This window comes from Amblyomma americanum, chromosome 2, assembly GCF_052857255.1.
Source record: "Amblyomma americanum isolate KBUSLIRL-KWMA chromosome 2, ASM5285725v1, whole genome shotgun sequence".
Lineage (NCBI taxonomy): Eukaryota > Metazoa > Arthropoda > Arachnida > Ixodida > Ixodidae > Amblyomma > Amblyomma americanum.
This window is the reverse complement of record NC_135498.1, coordinates 117,912,077-117,939,311: the sequence shown is the minus strand read 5'-3', so window position 1 is coordinate 117,939,311 and position 27,235 is coordinate 117,912,077. Positions and strand designations below refer to the sequence as shown.

The following is a 27,235-nucleotide window of genomic DNA, read 5'->3' as shown; positions in this document are numbered from 1 at the left end:
CTAACCAGACAAGGCAACAGCGGGAGCCCAGATACGAGCCCGGACCTCACCTTCGTAAGAGGCAACAAGCAGGTAGAATGGGAAAACCTTCTCGAGACCCTGGGTAGCGACCACTACATAGTCAGAACCTGCATAGTGGCCGAGGGGGTCAAAAGGAAGATTGGCACGGCACAAATCACGGATTGGGACGCTTTCAGGGTGCAATGCACGCAGCTGGAGGGCGAAATCGAATCCGTAGAGGAGTGGAGTCAAAAGCTTCGGCAAATCCAGGAGGGATACACGAAAGCTGTGGATAGAACAGAGCAAACACCGGAAGTAGATAAAAAGCTCATCGGGCTATGGGAGGCAAGACGAGGGCTTACCAAGCGCTGGAAAAGGCAGAAGCTAAACCGAAAGCTTAAAAGGAAAATCGCTGAGATAACTGAAAAAGCAGAGCAATATGCAATACAACTGGCAAGGCAGGGCTGGCAGTGGTTCAGTAATTCGCTGAATGGCACGCTAGGCACGGCTAGGACGTGGCAGATTCTCCGAGCCCTCATGGACCCAACCCAAAGCAAAACCGAAGGCAGCAAGTCGCTACAGAGACTGGTACATCAATATGATGGCACCCAGGAACAGCTGCTAGAGGAAGTTAGGATAAAATGCTACGGGAAGGATCAGATAGAAAGCTACAAGGAAGAGTATAAAGGTGAAGAGAATCTAAACATGGACAGGCCTATCACCAAGGAAGAGGTAATCGAGGCGGTAAGAGCGGCCACAAAGAACACGGCAATGGGAGCAGACAAAATCAGCAACTCACTAATCAGGAATCTCAGCGACAACGCCATAGACCAACTAGTGGTGCACTTCAATAAGCTTTGGCAATCCGGCACGGTTCCGGCAGAGTGGAAGCACGCAATGGTGGTTATGATACCAAAGCCAGGCAAAAAGCTATCGATCGAAAACCTCAGACCCATTTCCTTAACATCATGTCTAGGTAAGCTCTACGAGAGGATAATCACCAAAAGGATTCAAACACATCTGGAAGGAGGAAGGTTATACCCGGATAGCATGTACGGTTTTAGAGCGAACCTGTCCACCCAAGACATCCTAATACAGCTTAAGGAGGAGGTTCTAGCCACGATGCCAAAAGCAGGGGAAAACGTGGTCATGGCCCTCGATATAAAGGGGGCCTTCGACAACGTCAGCCACAACGCCATCATGGAGGGAATCAATAACACCAACTGCGGAAGAAGAGTCCATAATTATGTCAGGGCCTTCTTAAGCGATAGAACTGCGACAGTCGGGCTTGGAGACCTTAGTAGCGACCCTTTCGGCACACCATGCAAGGGCAATCCCCAGGGATCGGTCATCTCACCGATATTATTCAACGTTGCGATGATCGGGCTTGCGTGGCAACTCGAGAGGATACCTGGGATAAAACACGCGATGTATGCCGACGATGTCACGGTGTGGGTCACCCAGGGCTCTTTGCGGGAGAAGGAGGACAGACTACAGGAAGCAGCCGCGTGCGTGGAGAAGTACACCAGAGAAAGAGGCCTCAGATGCTCAACCGAGAAATCGGAGCTGCTGAGAGTCGGAAGACATCCCACTAAAGCGGAGCTGGAAGTCTACCTGGAAGGGCAGAGGATCCCAGAGAAAGACATGATAAGGGTGCTAGGTATGTGGCTGCAAAGAAGCAGGAAATGCAGCCACACCATCAGCATAATAAGTAAAGCAGCAGAGCAGGTAGGAAGAATGATCAGCAGAGTCTCGCATAGGCGGTACGGCATGAAAGAGGAAGACACGCTCAGACTCGTGAGCAGCCTGATAGTCAGCCGAGTCACCTATTCACTGCCCTACCAGATACCAACCAAAGCCGACATGGAACAGATAGATGTAATATTAAGGAAGGCATATAAGACCGCCCTGCATCTACCTAGGAACACACCGAACGAGAAACTACTGAAGCTAGGGATTAGTAACACCTTCCAAGAGCTGAGGGAGGCCCAAATCAGGGCACAGTATACGAGACTCCGAGGCACGCCAACAGGCCGGGAACTGCTGAAAAGAATAGGGGTGGAAACACAAGAGCGCCTTGACAGGTACAGGGACGTCCCGGATGGAATTAGAAAAGCCATTCGGGTCGCACCCCTGCCCAGGAACATGGATCCGAACCTGCACGAAGGAAGACGGAAAGCAAGAGCCGAGTATATCGAGCGAGGCTTAGCCAATCTGGAAAACACGGTCTTCACGGACGCGGCGCTGTACCTGGTGGATAGGAAGCGCACGGCCGCGGCTGTAGTAGTCGACCACCAGGGAGAACTGATCACCTGTGCAGCGGCAGAGGCTGCGGACGCAACAGAAGCCGAGGAGGTTGCCATAGCTCTAGCGGTCGCTTGCGGCTCCCAGGGAAACAAATCTTTAAACATACTTAGACTCTAAAGAGGCATGTAGGAACTACACTAGGGGAAGGATAGGTGCCGCAGCCATGAACATACTCAGAAAAGCGCGTGTCTCGGACACAAAACACATACACAGCCTGGTTTGGATACCCGGACATGCAGGTATTAAGGGAAATGAAAGAGCGGACGGCCATGCTCGAGCGATCAGTTTCCGAGCGGGATTACCGGACGACTTGTGCGCCCGAGCCTGCGACGGGGGGTATGCAGAGCACCAGGCCCTATACAGGGGCTTAAGGTATAAATATCCTCCGCCACACAAGGCACTAACAAAGGAAGAGGCTACCGGGTGGCGCAGACTGCAGACGGGTATTTTTCCAAATTTACACATACTAAACAAGATGTTTCCGACACAATACAGAGCCACATGCCCGTGGTGCGGGGCGGTACCAACGCTGTACCACATCACATGGGAGTGCGATGTGGTACATAAAATTCCACCAACACAAACACACAAGTGCGGAGCAATGGGAGAGACGGCTCGTCAGCAGCGAGCTCACGGTCCAAAGGACCCTGGTGCAGCACGCTTACGAGGCAGCGCGGCTCAGCGGAGCCCTGGAATGAAGGCCCGACCTTGCGAAGACGGGATCCGGGATCGCCTGATATGAAGACGACGCGGATCCTGCTGCCGCCGAACTACGCAAATGTACAATAAAAGTTTTTCACTTGCAAGGTGAATTTATATGAAGACGGGCTGGCTAGCCATAGCTACATACGCTTAATAAATACAAAAAGGAAAGTTTGACCTTCACACCAGCAATCAATGTGTGTAAATAATGGTACTTGGGAGCACATATTACACCGGGGCGAGACAATTACTTACAAAACCGAGTAGTGCCGAACATCAACATGAGCAAGCTCGTGTCGTAGAGGGCACGGCTACCGTACCGCAAATGGAGCCAGTGCTTACTTGATTAGGTTCCGCTAGCTAATGCAAGCAGCGCACAAAAAATCAGCTGTCCAGTAAGAGGCTTCTCCTCAACCAATTCAAAGTCTAAGTGGAACTCTTGCTTGATTTCAGCGCTGATTCTGTACTGATTCCGTTGCATCGAAGTTTTCATCAATGTGACAAATTAGAGTCTGAGATTTAACCCAAGCGCAGGCATTACAGTTACTCTTCATTTTGCTCCGCCTTGTTGTGGACGCACAGCAAAAAAAAAGGAACAGCCTTGTGCTGTACAATGAAAATTGCCCTTTGAAAAATAGGTTTTATGGAGGCAAAACGCTAAGGCTCCCGTGTGCTGTGCGATGTCAGTGCACGTTAAAGATTCCCAGGCGTTCTAAATTATTTCGGAGCCCTCCACTACGGCACCTCTAATCCTTCCTTTCTTCTTTCACTTCCTCCTTTATCCCTTCCCTTACGGCGTGGTTCAGGTGTTCGCCGATATATGAGACTCATACTGCGCCAGTTCTTTTCCCAAAACCATTTAATATTATTATTATTATTAAAAATAGGTTGTTTCAGGAAAGGAAATGGTGCAAGAATTGTGTAATCTCGGCGCACACGCCAACCGCACCATAAGAGAAAGGAAGAAAGTTGTACTGAAAGAACAAAACAAAGAGTTGCCGTATTAGAGGGCTCCTGAATAATTTAGACCAGCTGTGGACCTTTAATCGCACAGAACACTGGCGACATCTCTTTCCTATAAATTATCATTTCCATTATCCTACAAGAACACGGAAAAATGAAAACAAAAATTATTCAGTGCGCGAAAGATTCCAAGGTGGCCGAAATTATTCCGGAGCCCTCCAATAGGGCACCTCTTTCCTCCTTTCTTCAGTCAGTTCCTCCTTTATTTTTTCCCTTACTGCGCCGCATAGGTGTCCGCCGAGATATGAGATACTGCGCCATTTCCTTAACCCTACAATCAATTGGTGGTGGTAGTGGTTTTATTAAAAATAGAAGCAAAAAGGAAGGAAAAGATTTCTGCTAGCCCCGGCATCTGCCATCGATACTGAAGCACCTGAGCTGGGGCAGCGGAAATAAAGGATAGCAGGCAGAATGGAGAAATGAAATGAAAGAGGTGAGGGGACAGGAAGTCAGGATAGGGGGAGAAGTAATATGTACAAACTATTTACACAATAAGAAATGTGTCAAGGTTGTGCGCGTGATTAGTTCATTTTAGAGGAATTCAATCACACATGCGCGCAGCACTGTGTTGGTTACAACTGGAGTGGGGCGTCCAGTTATTAATCGTTCAAGGTAGAACTCGCGGAGCGTTCGGTCACTGCGTGTAACTACCTGACGGAGAACAGACGAGACGTCAAGCCCGTGTGTTCAGGGAATGCACAGAGGCTAACCAAAGTTCGCTCACGAGTGCGCGCACTGCCCTGCGGCCACAATAGCGTCTTGATGGAGTCTGGTAGTATGCCTTGCGCCCTATAGGCCGCGAGCATATAGCGACGAGCATCGGCGAACGCTGCACAGTGAAGGAGCAGGTGTTCTAGTGTTTCCACTGCACCGCATCCGTCACACACATCACTCGTCGCGATTCCGTGACACGCCTGTCGTTCCCCGGGCCACACGCAGCCAATGCGCGCGCGGAGGGTCACTGCACGTTGTGACCGTGTAAGTGCTCGACAGCCGGTGACACTGTCGATGCGCTCACCTCCTGCGATGCGTGGGTCGGGATGCTGCTTTCGGAGATGGTCATGGATCGCCGCACGCACGTCCTCCAGCGCAAGGGGCAGATCGCTGGCAGGTAGTTGGTGTGCAGCGGTCGCGAGGTCGTCAGCTTCTTCGTTGCCTGCGATGCCGCAGTGACCGGGCACCCACTGTGCAAGCACGGCACAACCTCTCTGCGCGAGCGAATTTCCCGCACTAGTGGGGTACCGCGGACGTTATATTGCAGGCGGCTGAGGGCGGCGCCGCAGTCGCACAGCAGAGCACTCCTGGGCGGCGGAGGGCCGAGGGTGAGCAGCAGGTCCAGCCCGAGCCGGATCCCCATCAACTCCGCCGTGGTGGAGGAGCCCGGGAATGCTGCGTGCTGCTGGCTGTGCAGTTGCAGGGCTGGGATAGTGGCCGCCGCAGCAAGGGAGCAGCTGTCACAGGGTCACTGAGCCGTCGGTGTACATGAGGAGATGGTCCGGGAGCTCCTCGTGTATGACGGCTCTGGCCAGCTGCTGCACAGCACAGAAGGGTGTGGTTCGCTTTCCCGCAATGCCGACGATCTCTCGCTGTACCTCCGAGGCAGCAGGCCAGGGCGCGCAGGAGCCGTAGGGGGTGGGCCTTGTGTCAATTTTTCATACTCGAGCAGCGCCGCGCCGCGCCCAGCGCATACGCTGCAGCAGCGAGCCGCCGTCCGGTGCGCGGTGAAGGCGGTCGATGTGATTCAGTGCCCTGCGCGCTGCTTGGAGCTCAAGGGGCCACGCTCCTGCCTCGGCCAACGTTGCGGCGCACTGCGAGTTTTTGGGCAGGCCTAGGCACACGCGCAGTGACTTGCGGTGCTGAAGCTCGAGCTTCTTCCAGCACGGCTTGCGCACCGTGACGAGCGGCAGCGCATAGAGCACCGCCCCCAAAGCTGCGGCATTGCATAGACGCAGCGCGGCTTGCTGGGAGATGCCCTGGCCTCGAGCGATGTGATTCTGCACGGCGGCGGTGATCCTCTTCATCTGCAGACAAGCCTAGGTCGCCGCGGGGCAGAAGGAAAGGCGCCAGTCGATGTCCAGGCCAAGGTACCGCACCGATTTACGCCAAGGAATCGGAGTCCCGTCCAGTGACAGTGGCGCAAGGTGCGCGCGCGAGCGCGAAACGCAAGCCATGGCCACCGGTTTTTCCGCGCTCAGCGACAGACCAAGGCCGCCCAAGCTGGCATCGATTGCGGTCAGGGCTCCCTGAAGGCACCCCCGCACTCGGAACGCCTCGCCCGGAGGTCCCCGGCACCACAGAGCTATGTCGCCTGCATATATGGACATGTACACATGGTGTCGGCCACTCCTGGAGAGATAGGTCGGCACCACCTACATGGCCACATTAAACAGAAATGGTGATAGGACAGAGCCCTGCGGCACGCCCATGTAGACCGGGCGAGGCTTGGAGAGCTTACACCCTACTCGTACGCGCATGGTGCGCCCGATCAGGAAGCCATGAACGTATCGCAAAAGGCGCCCGCTCACACCAACCCCCTTAAGCACCGCGAGAATTGGTGCGCGGTGAACGTTGTCAAAAGCGCCCGATACGTCCAGTAGTAGCAGCAGCGCAACCTGGCCTGAAGCCCTGGCATGCTCCAGCGCTTTTACAACGTCCGATATAGAATCAGCCGTGCACCGTACCCACGGAAACCCGTCTGCCGCTTGTCAAACAAATCAGCCTCGCAGCCCGCTCGTTCAGACGCTGCAACGCCATGAGCTTACCTGCCGCCAATGTTAATGCCACTCGCCGGTATCCGCCCAGCTCCGTAGGTGGGCGCCCTGCCTTTCGGATGGGACAAACGACCCGGTTCGCCAATCCTCCGGTAGCTCCCCGCGTTCCCACACCAGGTTGATCTGCTGCAGGAGGATCTGTCGTTGCTGCGCATCCAGGTTTCGCAGCATCTGGTATGTCACCCCGTCCGGTCCGGGCGCCGAGCGGCGGCAGCGCTGCAGCGCATTGTTCAGTTACGCCGCGGTGAACGGCGCATCATATGGACTTTCCGAGACGACGGGCGAGGGACTGGCGTCGTTTCTGGGGCTCTCAGGAGCAGCTATGTTAGCTGCGTTTGCGGGGCTGGGCGGCGCGAATCTATCGGCAAACCGCTCTGCCAACTGTTCAAAGCTGAGCCCGCTGGAAATTTCGAGGGCGACCAGCGGTTGACGGTTCGCCTGTCGTTCAGTGATGCGCCGCTGGGTGTCAAACAGCCTCTACGAGCTGACATCTTCCTCCATCCTTTGGCATAGTGAAGCCCACTGCCGGCGGTATAGCTGGTTGGCGTGGCGGCACGCTGCCGCGTCCAAGCGGTTGTAAACAGTCCAGTCGGCGGCTCTGTAAGCCCGTCGCGCCTGTCGCTCTGCGCGATGCCCCTTCTCGCGCAGATTGAGCAGCTTCATATCAGGTGTGGGCTGCCCTGCCCTTACCTCTGCTCGTTGGGTGGCTGCGAAAGCGCTTCGGACTAGGCTTGAAAAGAAATCTGCGCCAGTGGCCGCCGCCTCGACGACCGCCCGCCTGAACCCACTCCAGTTGGTAATAGAGCAGGCACGTTTGGGGCGCGCCTCCAACGCAGTGGGTTCGGTTAGGATGGAGTAATGATCCGAGCCCCAGAGAGATGGTCATCATCATCATCAGCCTTACTACACCCACTGTAGGGCAAATGCCTCTCCCATGTCTCTCCAATTAACCCTATCCTTTGCCAGCTGCATTCACCCTTTGCCTGCAAACTTCTTAATCTCATCCGCTTACCCAACCTTCTTCCGCCCCCTGCTCCGCTCACTTTCTCTTGGAATCCACTTCGTTATCCCTTAAGGACCAGCGGTTATCTTGCCTTCGCATTTCATGCCCTGTCCAAGCCCATTTCTTTCTCTTGATTTCGACTAGGATGTCGTTTACCCGCGTTTGTTCCCTCACCCACTCTGCCCGCTTCCGATCTCTTAATGTTACACCTATCATTTTCCTCTCCATGGCTCGCTGCGTTGTCCTTAACTTAAGCTGAACTCTTTTCGTTAGCCTCCACGTTTCTGCCTCGTAGGTGAGTACCGGTAAGATTATGCTGTTGTACACTTTCCTCTTGAGGGAAATTGGTAAACTGCCACTCATGATCTGCGAGAATTTGCCATATGCGCTCCACCCCATTCTCATCCTTCTAGTTATTTCCCTCTCATGATTCGGATAAGCTGCCACTACCTGCCCTAAGTAGACGTATTCCGTCACAATTTCTAGGGTCTCGCTGCCAATTGTGAACTGTTGTTCCCTTGCTAGGCTGTTGAACATTACCTTAGTTTTCTGCATGTTAATTTTTAGACCCATCAATCTGCTCTGCCTGTCTAACTCATTGATCATGATTTGCAGATCACCTCCTGAGTGACTCAGCAAGGCAATGTCATCAGCAAATCGCAGATTATTTAAGTATTCTTCATTTATTCTTATTCCCAACTGTTCCCAATTCAGGCCTCGAAATACCTCCTGTAAACATGCGGTGAACAGCATTGGCGAGATCGTGTCTCCTTGCTTGACGCCCTTCCTTATTGGAATTTTATTGCTGACTTTATGGAGGACTATAGTAGCTGTGCAGTTGCTATATATATCTTCCAGTATTTTGACATAAGGCTCTTCTACCCCTGATTACGCAATGCCTGTATGACTGCTGAGGTTTCCACTGAGTCGAATGCTTTCTCGTAATCAATGAAAGCTATATATAGAGGTTGGTTATATTCTGCGCATTTCTCTATCACCTGATTGATAGTGTGAATATGATCTATTGTGGAATATCCTTTACGAAGGCCTGCCTGATCATTTGGTTGATTAAAGTCTAACGTTGCCCTGACTCTATTAGCGATTACCTTAGTAAATACTTTGTAGGCAACGGATAGTAAGCTGATCGGCCTGTAATTTTTCAAGTCTTTGGCGTCTCCTTTCTGAAGAATTAAGATAATGTTTGCATTCTTCCAAGCTTCTGGCCCAGTCGAGGTCATAAGGCATTGCGTATACAGTGTGGCTAGTTTTTCTAGCAGGATGTCCCCTCCATCGTTCAACAGATCTGCTGTTACCTGATCTTCCCCAGCTGTTTTTCCCCTTTTCATTGCTTCTAAGGCTTTCTTTACTTCATCTTTCGTTACTGGCGGGATGACGCATTGCTGTGCACTGCTGTCTTTCTCATTAACGCTCTGATTACATTGGCTACTGTACACGTCTGTGTAGAACTCTTCGGCTACGTTAACTATATCATCCATATTGCTAATGACATTGCCCTGCTTGTCTCTTAATGCATACATCTGGTTTTTACCTATGCCTAGTTTCCTCTTCACTGTTTTTAGGCTACCTCCGTTCTGTATAGCATGCTCGATTCTCTCCATATTAAACTTCGTTATGTCGGCTACCTTGCGCTTATTTATTAACTTTGATAGCTCTGTTAGTTCTATTCTATCGGTAGGGTTAGATGCCCTCATGTTTTGGCTCTTCTTAATCAGGTCTTTCGTCACCTGAGATAATTTCCCGGTATCCTTTCGAACTGTCCTACCGCCTACTTCTACTGCGCACTCCGTAATTATTGATGTCAGATTATTGTGCATTGAATGAACATCAAGATCATCTTCCTCAGTTAAAGCCGAATATCTGTTTTGCAGCGCTATCCTGAACTCCTTTGCTTTCCCTCTTACGGCTAACTCGTTAATGGTCTTCTTCTTCAATAGCTTCTTCCGTTCCCTCTTCAAGTCTAAGCTAATTCTAGACCTTACCATTCTGTGGTCACTACAACGCACCTTTCCGAGGACGGCCACATCCTGAATGATGCCAGGTTTAGCGCATAGTATGAAGTCTATTTCATTTTTAATCTCACCATTGGGGCTCTTCCAGGTCCACTTCCTGTTTTCTCGTTTGCAGAAGAAGGTATTCATGATCCATAAATTATTTATATCCGCGAATTCGACTAATAGCTCTCCCATGCTATTTCTAGAGCCTATCCCATAGTCACCTTCCGCGTGGTCGTCAACCTGCTTCTTGCCCACCTTCGCATTGAAGTCGCCGATCAGCACAGTGTACTGCGATTTTACTTTACTCATTGCCGATTCTACGTCCTCATAGAAACTTTCAAGGGTCTGGTCATCATGGCTGGATGTGGGTGCGTAGGCCTGCACCACTTTCAGCTTGTACCTCCTATTCAGCCTAATTACTATAGCTGCTACCCTATCGTTAATACTGTAGAGCTCCTCTACGTTGCCAGCTATATCCTTATTAATGAGGAATCCCACACCTAGTTCTCGTCTATCCTCTAACCCGCGATGGCACAGTATGTGTCCGTCTTTAGCACTGTATACGCCTCACCTGTCCTCCTAACTTCGCTAAGCCCTATCACATCCCATTTAATTCCCGCTAGTTCCTCAAACAGCACTGCTAGGCAAGCCTCACTAGCTAAAGTTTAGCGTTAAACGTTGCCAGGTTCAGATTCCAATGGCGGCCTGTCCGAAGCGAGAGATTCTTAGCACCCTCCGCTGCGTCACAGGTCTGACCTGTGCCGCCGTGGTCAGTTGCTCTGCAGCCGCTGGGGACAGAGGGCCGAGGGTTAATTGGTTTGATCATGGAAGGTTGCGGCCAAGTTCTGCACCAGGGTGGCCAAATCCTGCTCTGGTGAGAGAGTGCGTTGTCGGTTCTGGTCACCGAGATCAGGCCGCACTCCAGGCCTGGTTATGCAATTCCATCGACACGCGGATTTTTTTTTTAAACACGGTGGAGAATTGCGCGGCACCAGGATTTGAACCCCGGTCCTCTTCCACAGAAGGCGGATGTTCTACTTCTACGCCATCGGTGCTGCATCGGAGCTGAGAGATGGTGATCGGCGCCATGTCGCCTCGATGCCTCTGGATGCGAAGGCAACGTCGATGCAGGAGCCGGTTGTTCCGCGTCGTCGAAAGGTGGGATCGCCGGTGCTCAAGGGGATGAGTCCCAGCTGCGTTGCTGCGTCGTGCAGGTCGTCTCCACGCCCGGAGTGGCGCGCACTGCCGCACGCACTATGGTTGGCGTTAAAATCACCACAGATAATTTGGCGCGGGGCACAGGACGAAGACACAGCACGAAAACACAGCGCGTTCCACGCGACAGCTCGACGCACATAAACACTGGCCACCGACGCGGCAAAACCACCGACGCGCACTGTCACCACCACGCACTCCTGGGCGTCAGATGTCGGCGCCGCCGAGCCGACGAGGGTGTGCTGGACGTCCTGCCGCACGTATATCGTGCACCTTGATTTCCCGGGGCGATGAGATGTGACACAACAGGGCACTGCGGCACAGGTGGGTTCCTCGCACGTGGTGGCTGTGTGGTAGCCAATGTAGCCAGGTAGCCGCATCTGGGGGTCCCCGTCATGTGAACGTACGTACGTCTCCTGCAGCGCGATAACTTCCGCGCAATCATGTGCGATGCGAACTCGCATTTCGGCGTACCGCGCTGCAAGTGAGCGCACGTTCTACTGCAGGATGGATGGTATGCGGGAGGGAGTCCGGCGTCTAGCCATCATGCTGGCTTATCTGTGCGGGAGCACCCGCTGCTTCTAAGCAAGCCCGGTGCCCATCGGTGCCCTCCGGGAAAAGTGCGCTGAGGCCGCGCAACGCCAGCTTTAGGCGCGCGATCTCCGCCTCCCGTGCGTCAGGAGGCTGGCCATGAGAAGCGGCCGCAGGCTCGGGCTGTGCTGTACGGGACGCCGGGTAAGCGGATCGCCGCTGCCGCTGCCGGCGCTGCCGTTGCTTCGGTGACTGCTGCGGCAGGGGTGTTCCCCTGACGACCTGCGCATAAGAAAGCGCGCGCGGCGTCTGTTGTGGTTGCTGGGCTGGGGCCGCTGTCTCAGCCTGTACGACGGCTCGGACAACCCGCCTGGACATCGGGGCCATGGATGTGGCCATTAAAGTGGCCATGTGACGCTCTTGCTTCCAGTGCGGGTACGCTGGGTCAATGGCTGCATGCCGCCCCCCCGCAGTTAATGCAGCGGGGCTTGCTCGCGCAGGTACCAGGCTCGTGCGGCCCGCCGCAGCGCGTGCATCGGGCAGGAGCACGACACACCTCAGTGGCATGCCGCAGGCTGGCGCACTTGGCACACTGGAGCGGCCGGGGACGGGAAGGGCGGACCGCGAGCCTGAGTTTGAAGTTGGCGATGAACGCCGGGGATGTCGGCAACGCAAAACGGAGAGCGAGTGTGCTGCCCGACAGTGTCGTCGACACCATCGGTACCGTTGACTCCGTAGCCGCTAGCAGTTCCTCCGCCGTCGTGCGCCCGTCCACACCGATAACCAGGCCGGAGTTTTGATTCCGAGGAGGAGGCTCCTTGGCGCAGACCGGCACGCAGCAGATGACGGCTGTGGCTAGCAGGGCCTGGAGAGCATTGCTGCTCCCCGCGTCCACTGCCACCACATTCCGCCGCATGTTTATTCGAACGGCGAGGACGGCCGGGCGGCCGTCCTCGCCCCAGCCCCGTTCCAATCCCCGTTCCAAGGTGAAGGCGGTGCCCCGGTTCGCCGGCTGAAACAGCACCGTCCCCACCAGGCTGGACGGGACCTCCACGGCAGCCGCGGCTCCAGCAGCTCTCCGACACCGCTGCGCCTTGGCAGTGATAATGCGCCACGGGACCAGGATGGCCCCAGCATCAGCGTCGCCGCTGTCTGTGGCGCATTGCTGCGGCGCGCCGCGGAGTTGGGCGCGCTCGCTGCCAGCAGACGAAGCCCCAGCCGCAGCCTGGTCTCGTGCGGCGGGATTTGGTGAGGTTGCACCCGGTTTTCTTCCGGACGCCGTCGCCCCAGCAGCAACAGCATCAGCAGCAGGCTGGAGGTGGGCTTCATGGGGCTCGGGCTGGGAAGGCCCTGCTCCTTCGAGTGTGGAGGGAGAGGGAACCGTCAGAGGGACAGTGACGGTGGGGGGGGGGGGGGGGGCTTCTGGCTTCCCGCTTGGTCACCGCGATGTCCCTTTTGGTTTCCGAGTCCCTTTCCTCCTCGGACCCCGTTGAGCGTCGCCGTTTCCGGAGACCAGACTCGTCCATTGGGGTGCACATGCTCTCCTCGGCTGCAGGTGTACGCGGTGAGCCCGCAACAGCACCTTCAGGGGGAGAGGGCATCACAGCCGGTTCCCCAGGTGTAGCAATGGCGGCAAGAAGCGCAGGGGTGGCCAGAGGCGGGAAGGGAGCCGCCATGGAGTTCTGCGTCTGGTGAGCGAGCGCCATCGCGTCCCTCAAGGATAGAACGCGTGGGTCCACCGGCGACACGTCCAAGGTGCCGATGACGGACTCGAGGTTCTCCGAGGTGGTGATGAGCGCCACCGTCAGGCACCTCATCGTGTCCCGCAGATCAGCGATCTCGGAGTGCATTCGCCGAATGGTGCTGGACGACCTTGTTCTGGATGGCGTTCGTCTCCGTGATCGTGAGCGTCAGCGGCCTGCCCTGCGTTGCTCATTGTCACCGCCGAACACAGGCCTTCGCTTGTTCACGGTGTCTGTGGCATCCATGGGGAGACCCCGCAACGCCGCGAAGCCTTAGCCTTCAATCAATTTACAATTTGCATTTTTGAAGAAAGGAAATGACGCAGTAACTTCCTCAAATGTCTGGGTAGACACTCGAACTGCGCCGTAAGGGAAGGGATAAAGGAGGAGCTAAGAAAGGAAGAAAGAGGTGCGTAGTGGAGGGCTCCGGAATAATTTAAATCATCTGGGGGTCTATAATGTCTACTCCCATAGCACAGCAACCTGGCGCGTTTGCGGTCCGGCTCTATCAAAACGCTGCCTCACCCGACTGGATTGATCGCGTGAACTCTCGCGCAGCAGTCGAGTGTCCTTATTACTGAAGGGCCGAAGCTTCCTGCACTTTGTTTACTGCGAAATTCTTCGTCACCGTCGCCGCATATTCGCACTGTAAAAAAAATTGTAGGACGCGTAAGCTTCGCCTTCAAGAGTGAAACGCGACAGCGTGTTGCAGCACTGCCAGCGAGTCCACGGAACGCCATCGCCCGTTCGGCGCGACGCCTTGCCCGTTAGACAAACCGCTCTGCTACATACGGTGAAACGGACGCGCGGAGCGGCAAACCACGTAAATACGATGCCAGCAGCCTTGCTGAAACGCGCGGGACTCAAGTCGCAGTCTTATTTGGTCGGCACATTGTTCTCCAGAAACCCGACGCCACGATTGCCAACATAGCTTCCGCGCTGAACCAACGTTCACCAAGCCGCAAGCTTCGTGGTGAACGCGCTTCGGATGTGCGCTGCGTTTTTAGCAGCTCACACGTGATTCCTGCGTGCCCGCAGGGACCCACTGCGCCCAAACTAGAGATATGTCAGACGCGTAACTTCCTTTCCTTAAAGATCAATTTATATTTCATTTTGCTTTCCTTACTGCGAGGTTCGCGTGTCCACAGAGACATGCTACACAGGGCCCACTTCTTTTCCTTAAAACCAATTTTGCCCCCCCCGCGGTGGCTCAGTGGTTAGAGCGCTCGACTACTGATCCGGAGTTCCCGGGTTCGAACCCGACCGCGGCGGCTGCGTTTTTATGGAGGAAAAACGCTAAGGCGCCCGTGTGCTGTGCGATGTCAATGCACACTAAAGATCCCCAGGTGGTCGAAATTATTCCGGAGCCCTCCACTACGGCACCTCTTCTTCCTTTCTTCTTTCACTCCCTCCTTTTTTCCTTCCCTTACGGCGCGATTCAGGTGTCCAACGATATATGAGACAGATACTGCGCCCTTTCCTTTCCCCTAAAAACCAATTATTATTATTATTATTATTATTATTATTATTTCATTTTCCTTCCCTTGCGACGCGGTCCGGGTTGTCCACCGAAATATGCAACAGGCGTCCCTTCCATTCCTTGCGCTGCCGTCGCTAGCTATCTGTTGGGGTAATGACATACATTGCGAGGAGGAGGACGAGATTTTTCGCTCACGGCTGACACCGGCGACACAGGCTTTTTGTCACGTTGACATTGTGTCTGCATCTGACATCCTCACATTCACTTTCTGTTCTTTAGACATGTGGATTGCTGCTTAATACCAGTTGAATTAAGGAGCAACAAACCTACTGCGAAAGTCATCAACCGCTACGTGAGAGAAATAATCCTGAGCTAATCGTGAGAAGGCTGTATTCATTCCTTGAAAACTGCATTCTTGCAAATCCGTGAACCTGAACGTCCACAAAGCATGTAGCAAATCTAGGTGGTTCGCCACGAATGAAAGCAGTATTTCTTTATTTGCTAATGTTGGTGCCGAGAACAAGACGCGAGATGTCATCTGCCCCTGCGTGACTTGTGTTCATCCAACAAAAATGGCTCGAAACTTAATTTCTTTAAAGGGAAGCTCTAACGGTTTCCAAATGGCATGAAACGCTGTGGTTGGGAAGAAATGACCTTGAAAATCATGTGTGTAAATTTTACCCCGACTGTCCGCAGAGCAGCAATCGCTTCTTAAAAACCCGCCGCCGGCACGCCCTCGTCGCTTCCGGAAGCGCCGGGTGGGGGGACGGCAGAGAGGGAGAACTGCCGGAAGTGACGCCATTCACGGAGAGTCGGCCGGCCGTCCGGCTGCGCTTGCTTCGCTGCGGCCCGCGCTTTGGCGAACCACAGATCAACGCAATCTTCTGCCAGTGCCGTTTACTCTCTCTCGTTCGCGCGTTACGTGTAATTCTTGAAGCCTGTATATAAACCAGTTTAGGCATGGCACTGCTTTCCAACAGCGAGTTGAGTTGAGGTGTTCAATGCTGCAGGTGCGGTTAGCCTTGCTTTATCTGCCGGCAATTGCTCCACCGTAGCGTCCCTTCTGTATTAATAATGTCCTAAAGCCTATCGCATCTACCCCGCTATGCGCACAGTCTCTTATAATAGCACACATTATATTATTATAATGTATTATATTATTATAATAGTACAGTCTCTTATATTAACACACATAATATTATTATTATAAATATTATTATAATAGCACGTATGTGTGCTGAGCGCTATTACACAGCTTGGTAGAATCCGTCGGTTTTTCTCCCCAGCCTCTTCCACGTTATCCAGGCAATATTGTGGTATGCAGCATGCCGAAACTGTGTGCACAAGTTCTGTGCAGCAATATTTCTCTTTTCGTTATATTACTTTCTTAGATGTTTGTAAACTCTTTGCCTTTTCCAGCTGGTCCCCATCCATGCTGAACTAAGGCCACTTTGAGCATTGTCTTTAAGGCACACAGTCTTGAACTCTTTTGAGCTCGTTATGCACTGTGTGCCTTTTGCTTTTTCCTGATTGCTTGCACCTCATGGCAGCACAACCAATCCTCTTAATCTTTCATCAGCGCACAGCAAACGCAGCTGCACCTAACTGAACAAAAAAGCGATTATATCAACCTAGTATACTTGATCAAAGCAAACCTTTGCATTCATGAGCGCTTGGTCATGGCTGGCGATCGACAATGGCACCAGAATTCGCGCAAATTTGTCCTTGAGTCAGAACGGCAAAGTTGTCGAGCCGCGTTACGCATACACGTATGTCACCCACAAGTAATTCTTCTGGTTATCTCGATACGCAACAGCAGCAACTATATCTCACAGCACACAGCACACTCTATTTGATGAACAGCACTGTGAGCTCCGAAACGCCGCCATAATTATTCTTCAAAAGCGTATTCAGCATGCAAAAAAAAAAACAATGTACGGGGGTAAGTGCAGAAGTTTCATGGTTGAACTGTAGCCCGAACACGCGAAAGAATGAAAGCGCAGACAGGAGCTTCCTCCCGGTGGCCTCGTCTCTTCGCGCTCCATTACAGCAGTGCACCCACTCCAACTCATCCAGTTTGGCATTCTTTTGTAGTTCTAAAAGGCACTCGGGAGTAATTAGGCGAGTAATTCAAAATAAATGAACAAACAAATGCTTTACCTCGCGCGACTCGTCTAAGCGTGCCGATGATCTGAATTAGATCATGTTTACAGGGGTTACAAGAAGTTCGTCAAGAGAAAGAAAACAGCGAAAAAAAGACGCAGGAGCAGAAGACACACACAAACTGTCGCCGGAAAGAAGTTGGTGGCCAGGCTTTTCTGCAGCAGCGGTACACAACGTTTCGAGATTTCGTTTTCATGTTACCCTGGTAGGACATAAAAGGCCCATACTGGGTTAACGAAATTTCCGGCTTGCAGGCGCCGCCATGCCGTCGCTTCTCTATTACTTAGCTTCTTATCCGGCGGTGGCACCAGCTGTCTGTTTAGTCTGTAGTTCTCGACGATTTCAGAATAGGTTTGCGCGCGCTCGTCCAGGTTCCGACAGTACGGCGGTTCCACGGTTACGCGGAAGCAAAGAATATGGAAATGCGCTAACTATCTTGGTGTCGAAGAAGATATTGGTAGCAGAGAATGCTGGAACCCCTGCTGTGCAGCGAAGTACCCGCTCGGTAGAAACAAGTCAATCCGCCTGGCGGCTGAGGCCGCGAAGAGATAAAATCTCTTTGTTAGGATTTAGTCACAGAGGCTCCGGCCACCGGCCTTCAGTCCTGCCCGCAGGGGTCGGGAGTAGTAAGCGGTCTCCATTTCCGGTGCAAAAAATAAGCTGTCATCCATCCCTCCATTCAGTCGAGATTTCCAACACGTGAAAAAGTCGCGAATTGACTTTCGCTGCCGGCGTACTCCGCGGTGTCGTTGGTTCCGCCGTTTTGTGAAGCTGCTGATGGCTCGAATATGCATGGTGAAAGTCCAAACTGTTCAACACTGCTTGAATTATCCATAATTTCCAAAACGTAGTCTTTAAAAGTCAGCTGAAGCAACGCGCTACGCAGCAACGCCGTCGGTGCCGGCCGGAGATCCTCGTGGATGACGTCACGACCGTCCCGGCCAATCGCGGGCAAGAGCAGCGTTGGCTCGGCGCCCTGGGCCGATGCTGCGCGTTTTCATCCAAACAAAAACAACTTTTTGCGTTTATTTCCGCTGTTTTTGAATGAGATATTGTTTTTCAGCGGATTGAAAGCTCAAAAATGACGTAGAGAACTCTTTTTTTTTCGAAAAGTGCTTCAGCTTTCCTTCAAGCATGAGAAATTCAATGGTTTAGAGTCTGATTTCAGCTGTTTGGATTGTTACTCCCCTGTGGCTGGAATTTAGGCGATTCTAGAAATTACAGCGAAGACAATGCACCTCATTCACTCTTCAGGCTTCATAAATCAGTCTGATCTTGCCGCAATAGAAATGCGATAAGAAAAAATGAGTACTTGCTGCCGGACTTTCAGAAGAGAAGAAGCATTGAACAAAGTGCAGACAAAGGATATAAAGATGCACATTCCGAGCGATAACTTCTCACGGACGTCTGGCGTGAGTTGCGCAGGCAGCTTTCGAGGAGCTGCCGAAGGTGTCCCATCATTATCCGAGCGTTAAAGTACAGGCAAATGCTCGAGTTATTCCACATGTGAATCAAGTCATTTTTTAACCGGGTTGTGGTTCTACTGAACTGAAGGAGTAAATCATGCCGAATCGTGAGGGTACGAACACCATTCCGTCCGTAATAATGTTCTGGGTTTTGGCGCTGGCAGTCATCATCATGAGTTTTTTTTTTTTAATTCACTCCAACGCCTCCGATGCATTCAGTACCGCGAAATTAGCGCTGAGTGCTGAATAGACTTTACAGGTAATAAAAGAGTTCAAGATGTATTCCCTATACCGCAGACAGCGGGATAAGCTGAGCAAAATAATTTCTCGATACCAGAGTAGCTCACCTTGCATCAGCAAACATACTATGATCACGCAAGGTGTGCTCTAAGGTAATCGTTGGAAAGTTTGAGGAATCATAGACTTTCGTTGACCAACGAAGGTGGCTGGCATTCCTAACGGCGTGTGGCTGTGGCCCATATTTACACCTTGATGGTTTATGGCTTATGGGGATTTGATGTATCAAAGCGACTCAGGCTATGGGAGATGCCGTAGTGAAGGGCTCCATGAATTTCGACCACCTGGGGTTCTTTAACGTGCACTGAGAACGCACAGTACACGGGCCTCTAGAATTTCGCCTCCATCTAAATTTGACCACCGCGTCCGGGATCGAACCCGCGTCTTTCGGGCCAGCAGCCCCACGCCATAACCACTCAGCCACCGTGGCGGCTATTTACACCTTGAACAATGTGATAAACGTATACGCAGAATATAAGAAACCTCGATACTGTCCTGCGATAATAGCAGATACGTTTCACTTATATGAATCCACAGCAGTTCAGTGGGCATTGATTTCCAGTGTTTAAAAGATAAAGATGCAAAACTGCTGAAAAGTACAACTATGGCGGCCTTATAGGACCAATATACATCTGTAAGGAAAGTGGTAATATCCAAGTCTGAAAGGACGTCAGTCCAGAGCGACAATATCTATTCAGTACTATCCACCGCGTGTTAAATTTACGTATTCAGGACCGCGGACTGAGAAGATTTAGCGGTAAAAGCTGGTCGGCAATACCCCGGCAATTCGCGATTCGCTGATCACACTGCCTTGATAAGTACCTTAGGAGACTAATAGCAAATCAAAGTCGAGTACCGAGATAGCCAAAGTATAAAGATCTCCGTTCAAAATATTCCAAACATATATAAAGCTTTTAGAGCGTTAGCTCTTTTTCACGACGGTTCTCGATTTCGTGGGGTCTGCTACCGCCTTCATTCGGAGTGAAGCCGAGGAGTTGAAGACGGCGGCCACCCATATTAAATCGATATAGCGACCCACTTGTTGAATGATTGGTGACGTCATTAGTACATCGAATTGGTGAATGATTGGTGAGGTCACTGATTTTGTGACGTCAAAACCAGCTAGCCACGTGACTATGATTACTTGCTGATACTAAGTAATAACGAGGCCATCCTAAAACAAATTAAATAGTTGAACGCGTCTAGATGAGTAGAACTCGCTACACAACAAACTTGACTAATGAAGTTAATATTTACTTATAGTTAAGCTTAAATTCATTGCTTATAATTATTTACCTGATGACGTCATAATCTCACTAATGGTACTTCATAACGAGCTCGATGAGTACAACATAAAAGACACCAGTATCGCCTAATTAGGTTGATATTTATTTCTGGTCCGACTTAAAATTGCGGCCGTGACGTCAGCACTCGGTAGCTCAATTTCGTACCTCATGGCGAATTGTGGTGACAGGGGGAGTCTCGTCACACAGTTTGGGAATGCGCCGATTCCCCGGGCGTCGGATTGAACATCAACAGTACAGAAGCCTAACATGTTTCGCAGCGGTGCGAGGGCCCCGCCATCCATCAGCAAGCCACCCGCCTAGCGGCTGAGGCCGCAAAAAAGCTAAGCACTTGTCCTTAGTCTGCGGCGGATTCCCTACCCGCGTCCCAGGTCTGCGTGCCGGGACCGCGGCTTTGAAGTCTCTTTCAAGAATAGTTTTAGTTCAGCGAACCGACTTAAAATCCCAGGGCAGTTCCACTGCAATATAAACGGCACTTTTCGGTGCATATGAGATCCACCAGGCTTAACACCATCCATATTAGATCGCAAGGAAGTTCGCTGCGAAAGTGGTAATTAGGGACTCAAAAGAAAGCACCAGCCGTAGAAAGTTCTTCAGGTTGCCAGGCGCCATCACTGGAACATGTGAACGCAGGGCCCCAAACAAAACAATCTTGGCGGCAGTAGCTGGTTTCTTTGTCACTTGTGCATATGAGGGTCCCCCTTGCCGTGGTGTCTGGCTGTGATCTGGCTGCTCAGGAACATGGACACTTTTTCTGGAGGTCGAACAACCGACTCGCACGCACTGGACCTTGGCGTCTTGCTGGACTCAGGTCTCTTAGGGACATTGTTGGGTAACGCAACAACATCAGACTCCAACTCTGGGAACTCGTCTAATGCTGGCACAGGCCTCACAGTCGGTTGGGTTTTGGGACACGCGATAAAGTGTACCCGACGGTGCAGAGCGCTGAAAACGAAGAGGCAGCCTCCGAAGCTCGCTGGATGATCACCACCGCAATTGCCACAAGCCAAGTCTGCCTTGCAGGTTTTAAAGTCGTGGTCGCCTCCGCACCGCTTACAGCGTCGATCCTTTCTGCAATCTTTGGCCACGTGCTCAAACCGTTGGCATCTAAAACACCGTAAAGGAGCTTCAGTGAAGTCTGCAAAAGCGTGTTTTGTGAATCCCAGATGAATTTTTTTCGGGGCGCTCTGAGTTGGGAGCGAATATCAACACGATAGAGTTGGTAGGTTTCGCAGCCCATTCTTTTCCTGGAGACTCCACACGACGCACAAGTCGTTTCACGAGCAGTACACCTTGTGGTTTCGGATAATCAAGTAGGTCGCGTTCTGAATACCACTTTGGTACACCCTTAATAACACAGGTGTTTTTGATGTAGGAATGGGGCAACCGCACGTGAACTTTGATGCCAAAAATCTGAGAGCTCTGTAGGAGCTTGTCAACCTGCTCTTCCGTCGAGACATCCAGCTGAAGAGCCCCGTGCATGGTGAACCGACTTCGAATCGGAGCTGATCCCAGCAGTGATTCAGTGGCCGCGAAAAGAAAGATGGGATTCTTCTCTCTTAAATCAACCCCCTTTTCTGTGGGCTCAACCAATACCGGTATCCCTACCGTTCGTTGCTCGCGATGACTCACCAACTTGAAGCCGTCGTTGTCCACGTCAGCCATATCGGCCACTGACTCGTCACCGTCCACGATCGTTGACTCATCCCCACTAAGTGATGAGGTCTCGATTGACGGGTGGTCGTCTCCATATTCTGGTCACTCCACAGCTTGGGAACCATGGCCGCCTCTTCCGAGCCAGCCTCCTTTGAATGGCGTGGTCCCTTTAGGCTTGCCGGCGCCGGAGCATCCGTACTCTTCCCATAGGGACAGTACCGCCTTGAAGATGCTGCCGTCGTCAAATATTCAAATAAAACCACGTAAATTAGGGAAAATTAGGAAAATAAACAGAGTTGTTGTTGTTGTTGTTGTTGTTGACCTCACACAATGGCACATACCCACAAGAGGGATTGGCCATAACCAGGCGGTGACTATTTAAATGACCACTTGCATGTGGCAAGCATGGAATGACCTACCAAAATTTGGATTGCACAGTTTTCGTAGCCGAGGTGGTTGCAGGAGGTTAGAGGGGTCATACAAACTAAAATTTAGGCAAAGAAGGGGTTGGGATAACTATAAGTGGTTGTAAAAACCGAAATACAGAAGCTGATAATGGGATGGGCAGGACGAAAGCTCATGAAGGTAGACGTTTTGATTCTAGTAGATAATTTTGTACGGCAGAGCAAACATTCCCATTGGTGTGGCCAAGCATAGAAGCGCCAAGAGACAGAACAACCGCAGAAGACATGCGCAAACTGAGATTCTGTATTGGAACTTCTAATAGTCGCCTCCTAATCGATGAGTAGCGACGGCAAAAAAGAAGAAAGTGCTCTATTGTTTCCGGCTCCGCACAATACGGACACAATGGGGAGATCGCCAGACCAGGCCTGTATAGGTAAAAATTTAGTTGCGGCACTCGGCAACGAAGCCTCGTGAAGGAAACTTCAAGATTGCGCGATCGCCAGACTGAGCTTCTCCATGGGAACAGTAGGTGCTGGAAGTCGTCCAAGGAAGTCAGCGCTGATGCGCCCAATTCGTTCATTACAGTGTACCGTCGAAAGCGTGCCGCCGTGATGTAAGCAGTTTTTGGAAGCGGGTCAACAATCGGTCCACTCAGGGCTGTCTTCGCTAAAGCATCAGCTGATTCATTTAATAGAAGACCTCTGTGCCCAGGAACCCAAAGAAATCGAATTGATGTGATGTGTGGAGGGATCAGGAATTTTAGAATCCGACAAAGCTGCGATTCAGTGGACGCCGAGAGGGAAGTGCATAAAAATAACGAGTCCGTAATTATTATTACTGCTGATAAAGAAATTGGTACCTTGCGCAGAGCGAGAATCACTGCTAGAAACTCAGCCAGATAGATAGGAGTGAAATCTTGGAGACGGAGAGAAAAAGACCAGTCAAGGGACTGGGAGTAAATACCTACACCTGCCTTTTCTGCACACACCGAGTCATCAGTCGCAATTGCAACATGTGAGCTGAAGGTCGACAAATAATCCTGCAACATACCATTTAACCATGAGAAAGGCAATAATTTTGCATTACGCGGATAAATGTCATCGTAGATGATAGACACATTTGCAGGGATGGACCGCACTGGGACAATTTCAGGTATTCTCACGTTGAGTGGGCCCAGCAAAGATTCAACGAAACAGATTTGGGGAGTTTGAAGGCGAGACCATCCGACACCCAAGAACTCCGCTCGCTGCCCTAGAAAGATCAACTCGGATTCATGCTGCTCCGAGTCGCAAAACATTAAAAACGTTTGTACTGTCAAAAGGCGAAACCTTGCAGTAAGAGACGGCACCCGCGCTTCCAGATACAAAACATTGCTTGCCACGTATTTAGGGAGACCCAAACACAGGCGCAGAGCTTCTCGCTCTAAGAGCAGAAGTGGGCGCAGTTTGTATGCAGCTGCTCCAGAAAACAAAACGCAACCGAATTCCAAGATTGGCCGGATATACATTTTATAAATCAGTAGCAGAGCATGTCTGCGCATACCGCAGCGAGGGCTACTCATCCTTCGCAGAAGGCCTACCGCCCGAATCCCTTTCGCAGCAACCTGATCTATATGTGACCGCCAAGAGAGAGAGGAGTCATAAGTTACCCCGAGATACTTTAGGGAACATACCTGAGGAATGACATGATGACGATAAGACAATGAAATGTGTACCTGTTGAGTAACCGAAAAAGGTAGCAAAGCGCACTTGTTTACATTAAGACTTAAGTGTAATTCAGATAACCATCGGTCAAGGGAATTTAAATATGACTGTAAAACCATATACACAGAATGTAAATCACTCGCAGCAGCAAAGAAAGCTATATCGTCTGCATACACGTACGTAATCACGTCAGGGGAAGTCGGAATCGAACTAAGTAAGAGGTTGAAAAGAACAGGGGAGAGAACTGCACCTTGAGGCACACCTCTAGATTGATGAAATTTCCGTGTAGAAACTCCGCGTTGACAACAATAAAATTCTCTGTCAGCCAGGAAAGCTGACACCCATTCCACAAAATAACTTGGCAAGCCCAGAGCACGTAGTCTGTACATCAGAGGCCCATGTTCGACACTGTCATATGCTTTCGAGATGTCTAGAGTTACCAGCGCAGCATACTGTCGACGCCGACGCGCTAGGCGGACACGGCTTTCGAGGTCAGTATGCGCACACCATATAGAGCACCCAGGCTTGAAACCAATCTGACAGGGGTTAAGTAGTCCCTTTTCAGTAATAATGGGCATTTTTCGTCCATACAGCACGCGTTCAACCAATTTCACCAGATTCGATGTCAATGAAATTGGTCGAATGTTGTCTAAGACCAACCCCTCGCCTGGCTTTTTAAGCACCGGAATAATTTTGGAAACACGCCATACATCCGGGATCCATGGGGTTCTAATAGAGTAATTTACCAGCTCCAATATAGCATTGGGGGATTCGTCGAACAGTATTTTAATCATCGCAGAGGTGACACGGTCAGGACCAGGAGCTGCAGAAGGTAACCGATTTATCACCTGGGAGAGCTCAGAAACCGAGACATTAAGGAAATCATCATAGTGATTCCCAAGCAGTTGTGGGCGAGAGAGCGCAGCCGAAAAACGGTGTTCCAAGCCTTTGCCAATTTCCTCTAATGACCTGGCAAGATCTACTGGAGTCAGCACATTAGAGGGAATGTTGTTAGGCGGTGGCAGCCTGTTCCTTGACCTCAGAAAGCGAAACAAGGCTTGTCTGTTATTAGATTTTGATAAATGGTCATAATTCTCTTCATCATATTTTTCTTTTGCCCTAGCGACTGTGCGCTTGAATGTAGCTGCAAGAAACTTGTAATCGATCCAATTCCGGGGACATTGATTATGGATAAGTTTCTTCCAGGCTGCCTTGCGCCGCCTATAATCCTTTGAACATTCTGCATTCCACCAAGGGCTCTGAGAAGTGCCTATGCTGTCGCACACTGTAAACTCTGATTGCCTCCGTACCCGATCTAAAACAGAGCATAAGCCTAACACCCTGCTCTCCTGAGACAAATTCGGCAAAGAGTGTAGTTCTGAACTGAGTGAACTTTTGAACTTGTTGTAATCGACTAGGGTGCAACTGAATCCGCCGATAGAAGTCATCGGACACACAATGTCAAAAGTGAGTGGGAAATGGTCACTGTTTGTTGCAGAGTCAACCGGAGTCCAGGAGGAAGCTACTACCCCTGGGGTTGAAAACGTTAAATCCAATGCTGATCGGGAGTGCCCACGGAGAAAGGTCGGAAGACCCGAGTTATGACAGTTTAGGTTATTCACACAAGCCCAATCCCATAAACGCAAACCGCACTGGTCTGTTCGATAACCCCAAGTCAAGTGATGCGAATTGAAATCCCCAACAAGTAACACATGTGATCTGCTGACAGAGAGTAAGGAATCTAATGGCCGTGTGTCATGAACCCCAGATGGAAAATATACATTTGCGACAGTAATGGGATGGAAACCAGGAACTGAAAGATCCACTGCCTGAATTTCGCAATGAGCGTCCACCCGCTGAAACACCAATCGTGCCTTGTGACAGAATCTGGATGAAACCAACAGAAGCAAACCGCCCCCCCTTGATGGGCGGTCCATTCTAAAAATTCGATAATGTTCCATTTGAAATGAAAACTCTTTCGACAACCAGGTTTCTTGAAGCGCAATGACAGAGGAGAAAATAGATTTGAAAGAGTTACTAAATCAGTGAAAGCTGATTGAATGGAACGGCAGTTCCACTGCAGCACTCTCAGAGACCCTATTCTGTCGAGAGATCTGCAGCAGCAACTGCCTTTTCCAAAATACTGTGGTGACCAGTTTTTCCTGAATTACTCTTTTTTTGTTTTGGATTGAGGGGAGCTAGACGGACCAGCAACGGCCAAAGGAGACCGGCTACGTTTCTGAGCTCGAGCATCGAGCTCCATCAGCTCAACACACCCATCAATTGCTCCGGTCATGACTTCAGGTACATGAGTTGGAGGCGTGCGCTCTTTTTGCGGCTGCATAGAAACAAGGGAAGGCGTCTTCGCACTGAATACAGTAGGTACTGCAGGATCCACGGATGACTTCAACGCAACATTGGAAGTCATTATTGAAGAGGTCATTTGCGCCACCATGACTTGCGATATGCACTCTGTTACTGAAGTCACTAGCCGATCCATGACCTTGGCCATTGCCTTTTCAACCGCTGCAGCAATCGCATCTGACAGGCTTGAATCCACGACCGCAGTCGTCTGCCGTGCTGCCCCACTTGAGTACCCGTACGTCCTTTCCTTAACAATAGCCATAGCCTCGCGCCTTGAGCACCGGCGCTTTTCTAACACTTCCAGCACCTTAACCTCCTCAGCCCTTGCAGGACAATTAGAATATGTGGCGGAGTGACTACCGCTGCACAAGCAACACATCTCATCTTTTGAACACCTTCCTACACGGTCATGATTACCACCACACACACTGCACCTTGAGCTCGACTTGCAGGCGTTGGCGCTGTGGCCAAACCTCCAGCAATTGCGGCATTGAAGTGGCCTTGATGAATACGGATCGACCCTGAAGACCAGGGGCCACACCTTCAACTCTGATGGACAGGTGAGACCCACAAAGGTGGCAATTACTGTTTCAGTTGGAAGTTTTGTTTCCTCAACGACCCGAGTGCACCGATGTACAGAAATCACCCCTGCGGAGGAGAGTTCCTCTAGCGTTTCCTTAGGGTTAAGGCGTGGGTCAACCCCTCGCACCAGCCCTTTAGTGCACGCCAAGTGGGGCGGTATAAATGCGCTTACCGACTGGCTTCCAAAAGCTGTACACGTTAACAAATCCATGATGCAGGCCTGGTCGGCCGACCTGCACACCACGCCTCCTCTGCCGTACTGCCGGACATCACAGATTTTTAAGAAGTGAGGCGTAATCGCCTGTAGCGCAGTCTGAACCGCATCCGGGTTATTGATTCGAATGGCGCCACCATCCGATGGAACCAAGGCCACGGGAATAGTGCCGACGCCACCCCGAAAGAAGGCGTCCAGGGGGAGTTGGTTAGGGGGGAGGCTGGCCGACCAGGGGGAGTTCCCCTGGCCAGGAGAGGACGTCGACATGCGCCCCTAGCGACCTGCAAGCGCC

The 27,235-nt window shown here is 51.4% G+C and overlaps 1 protein-coding gene across 1 annotated transcript; it reads right to left on the bottom strand.

Annotated features, from left to right (window-relative positions):
- Nucleotides 1-27,235, bottom strand: LOC144120023 (uncharacterized). Its single transcript, XM_077652505.1, has 2 exons — nt 26,154-27,235; nt 1-128 (listed from the first exon to the last, which is right to left on the bottom strand). The coding sequence occupies exons 1-2, from the start codon at nt 27,208-27,210 to the stop codon at nt 1-3; spliced, it is 1,185 nt and encodes a 394-aa protein (XP_077508631.1). The 5' UTR covers nt 27,211-27,235.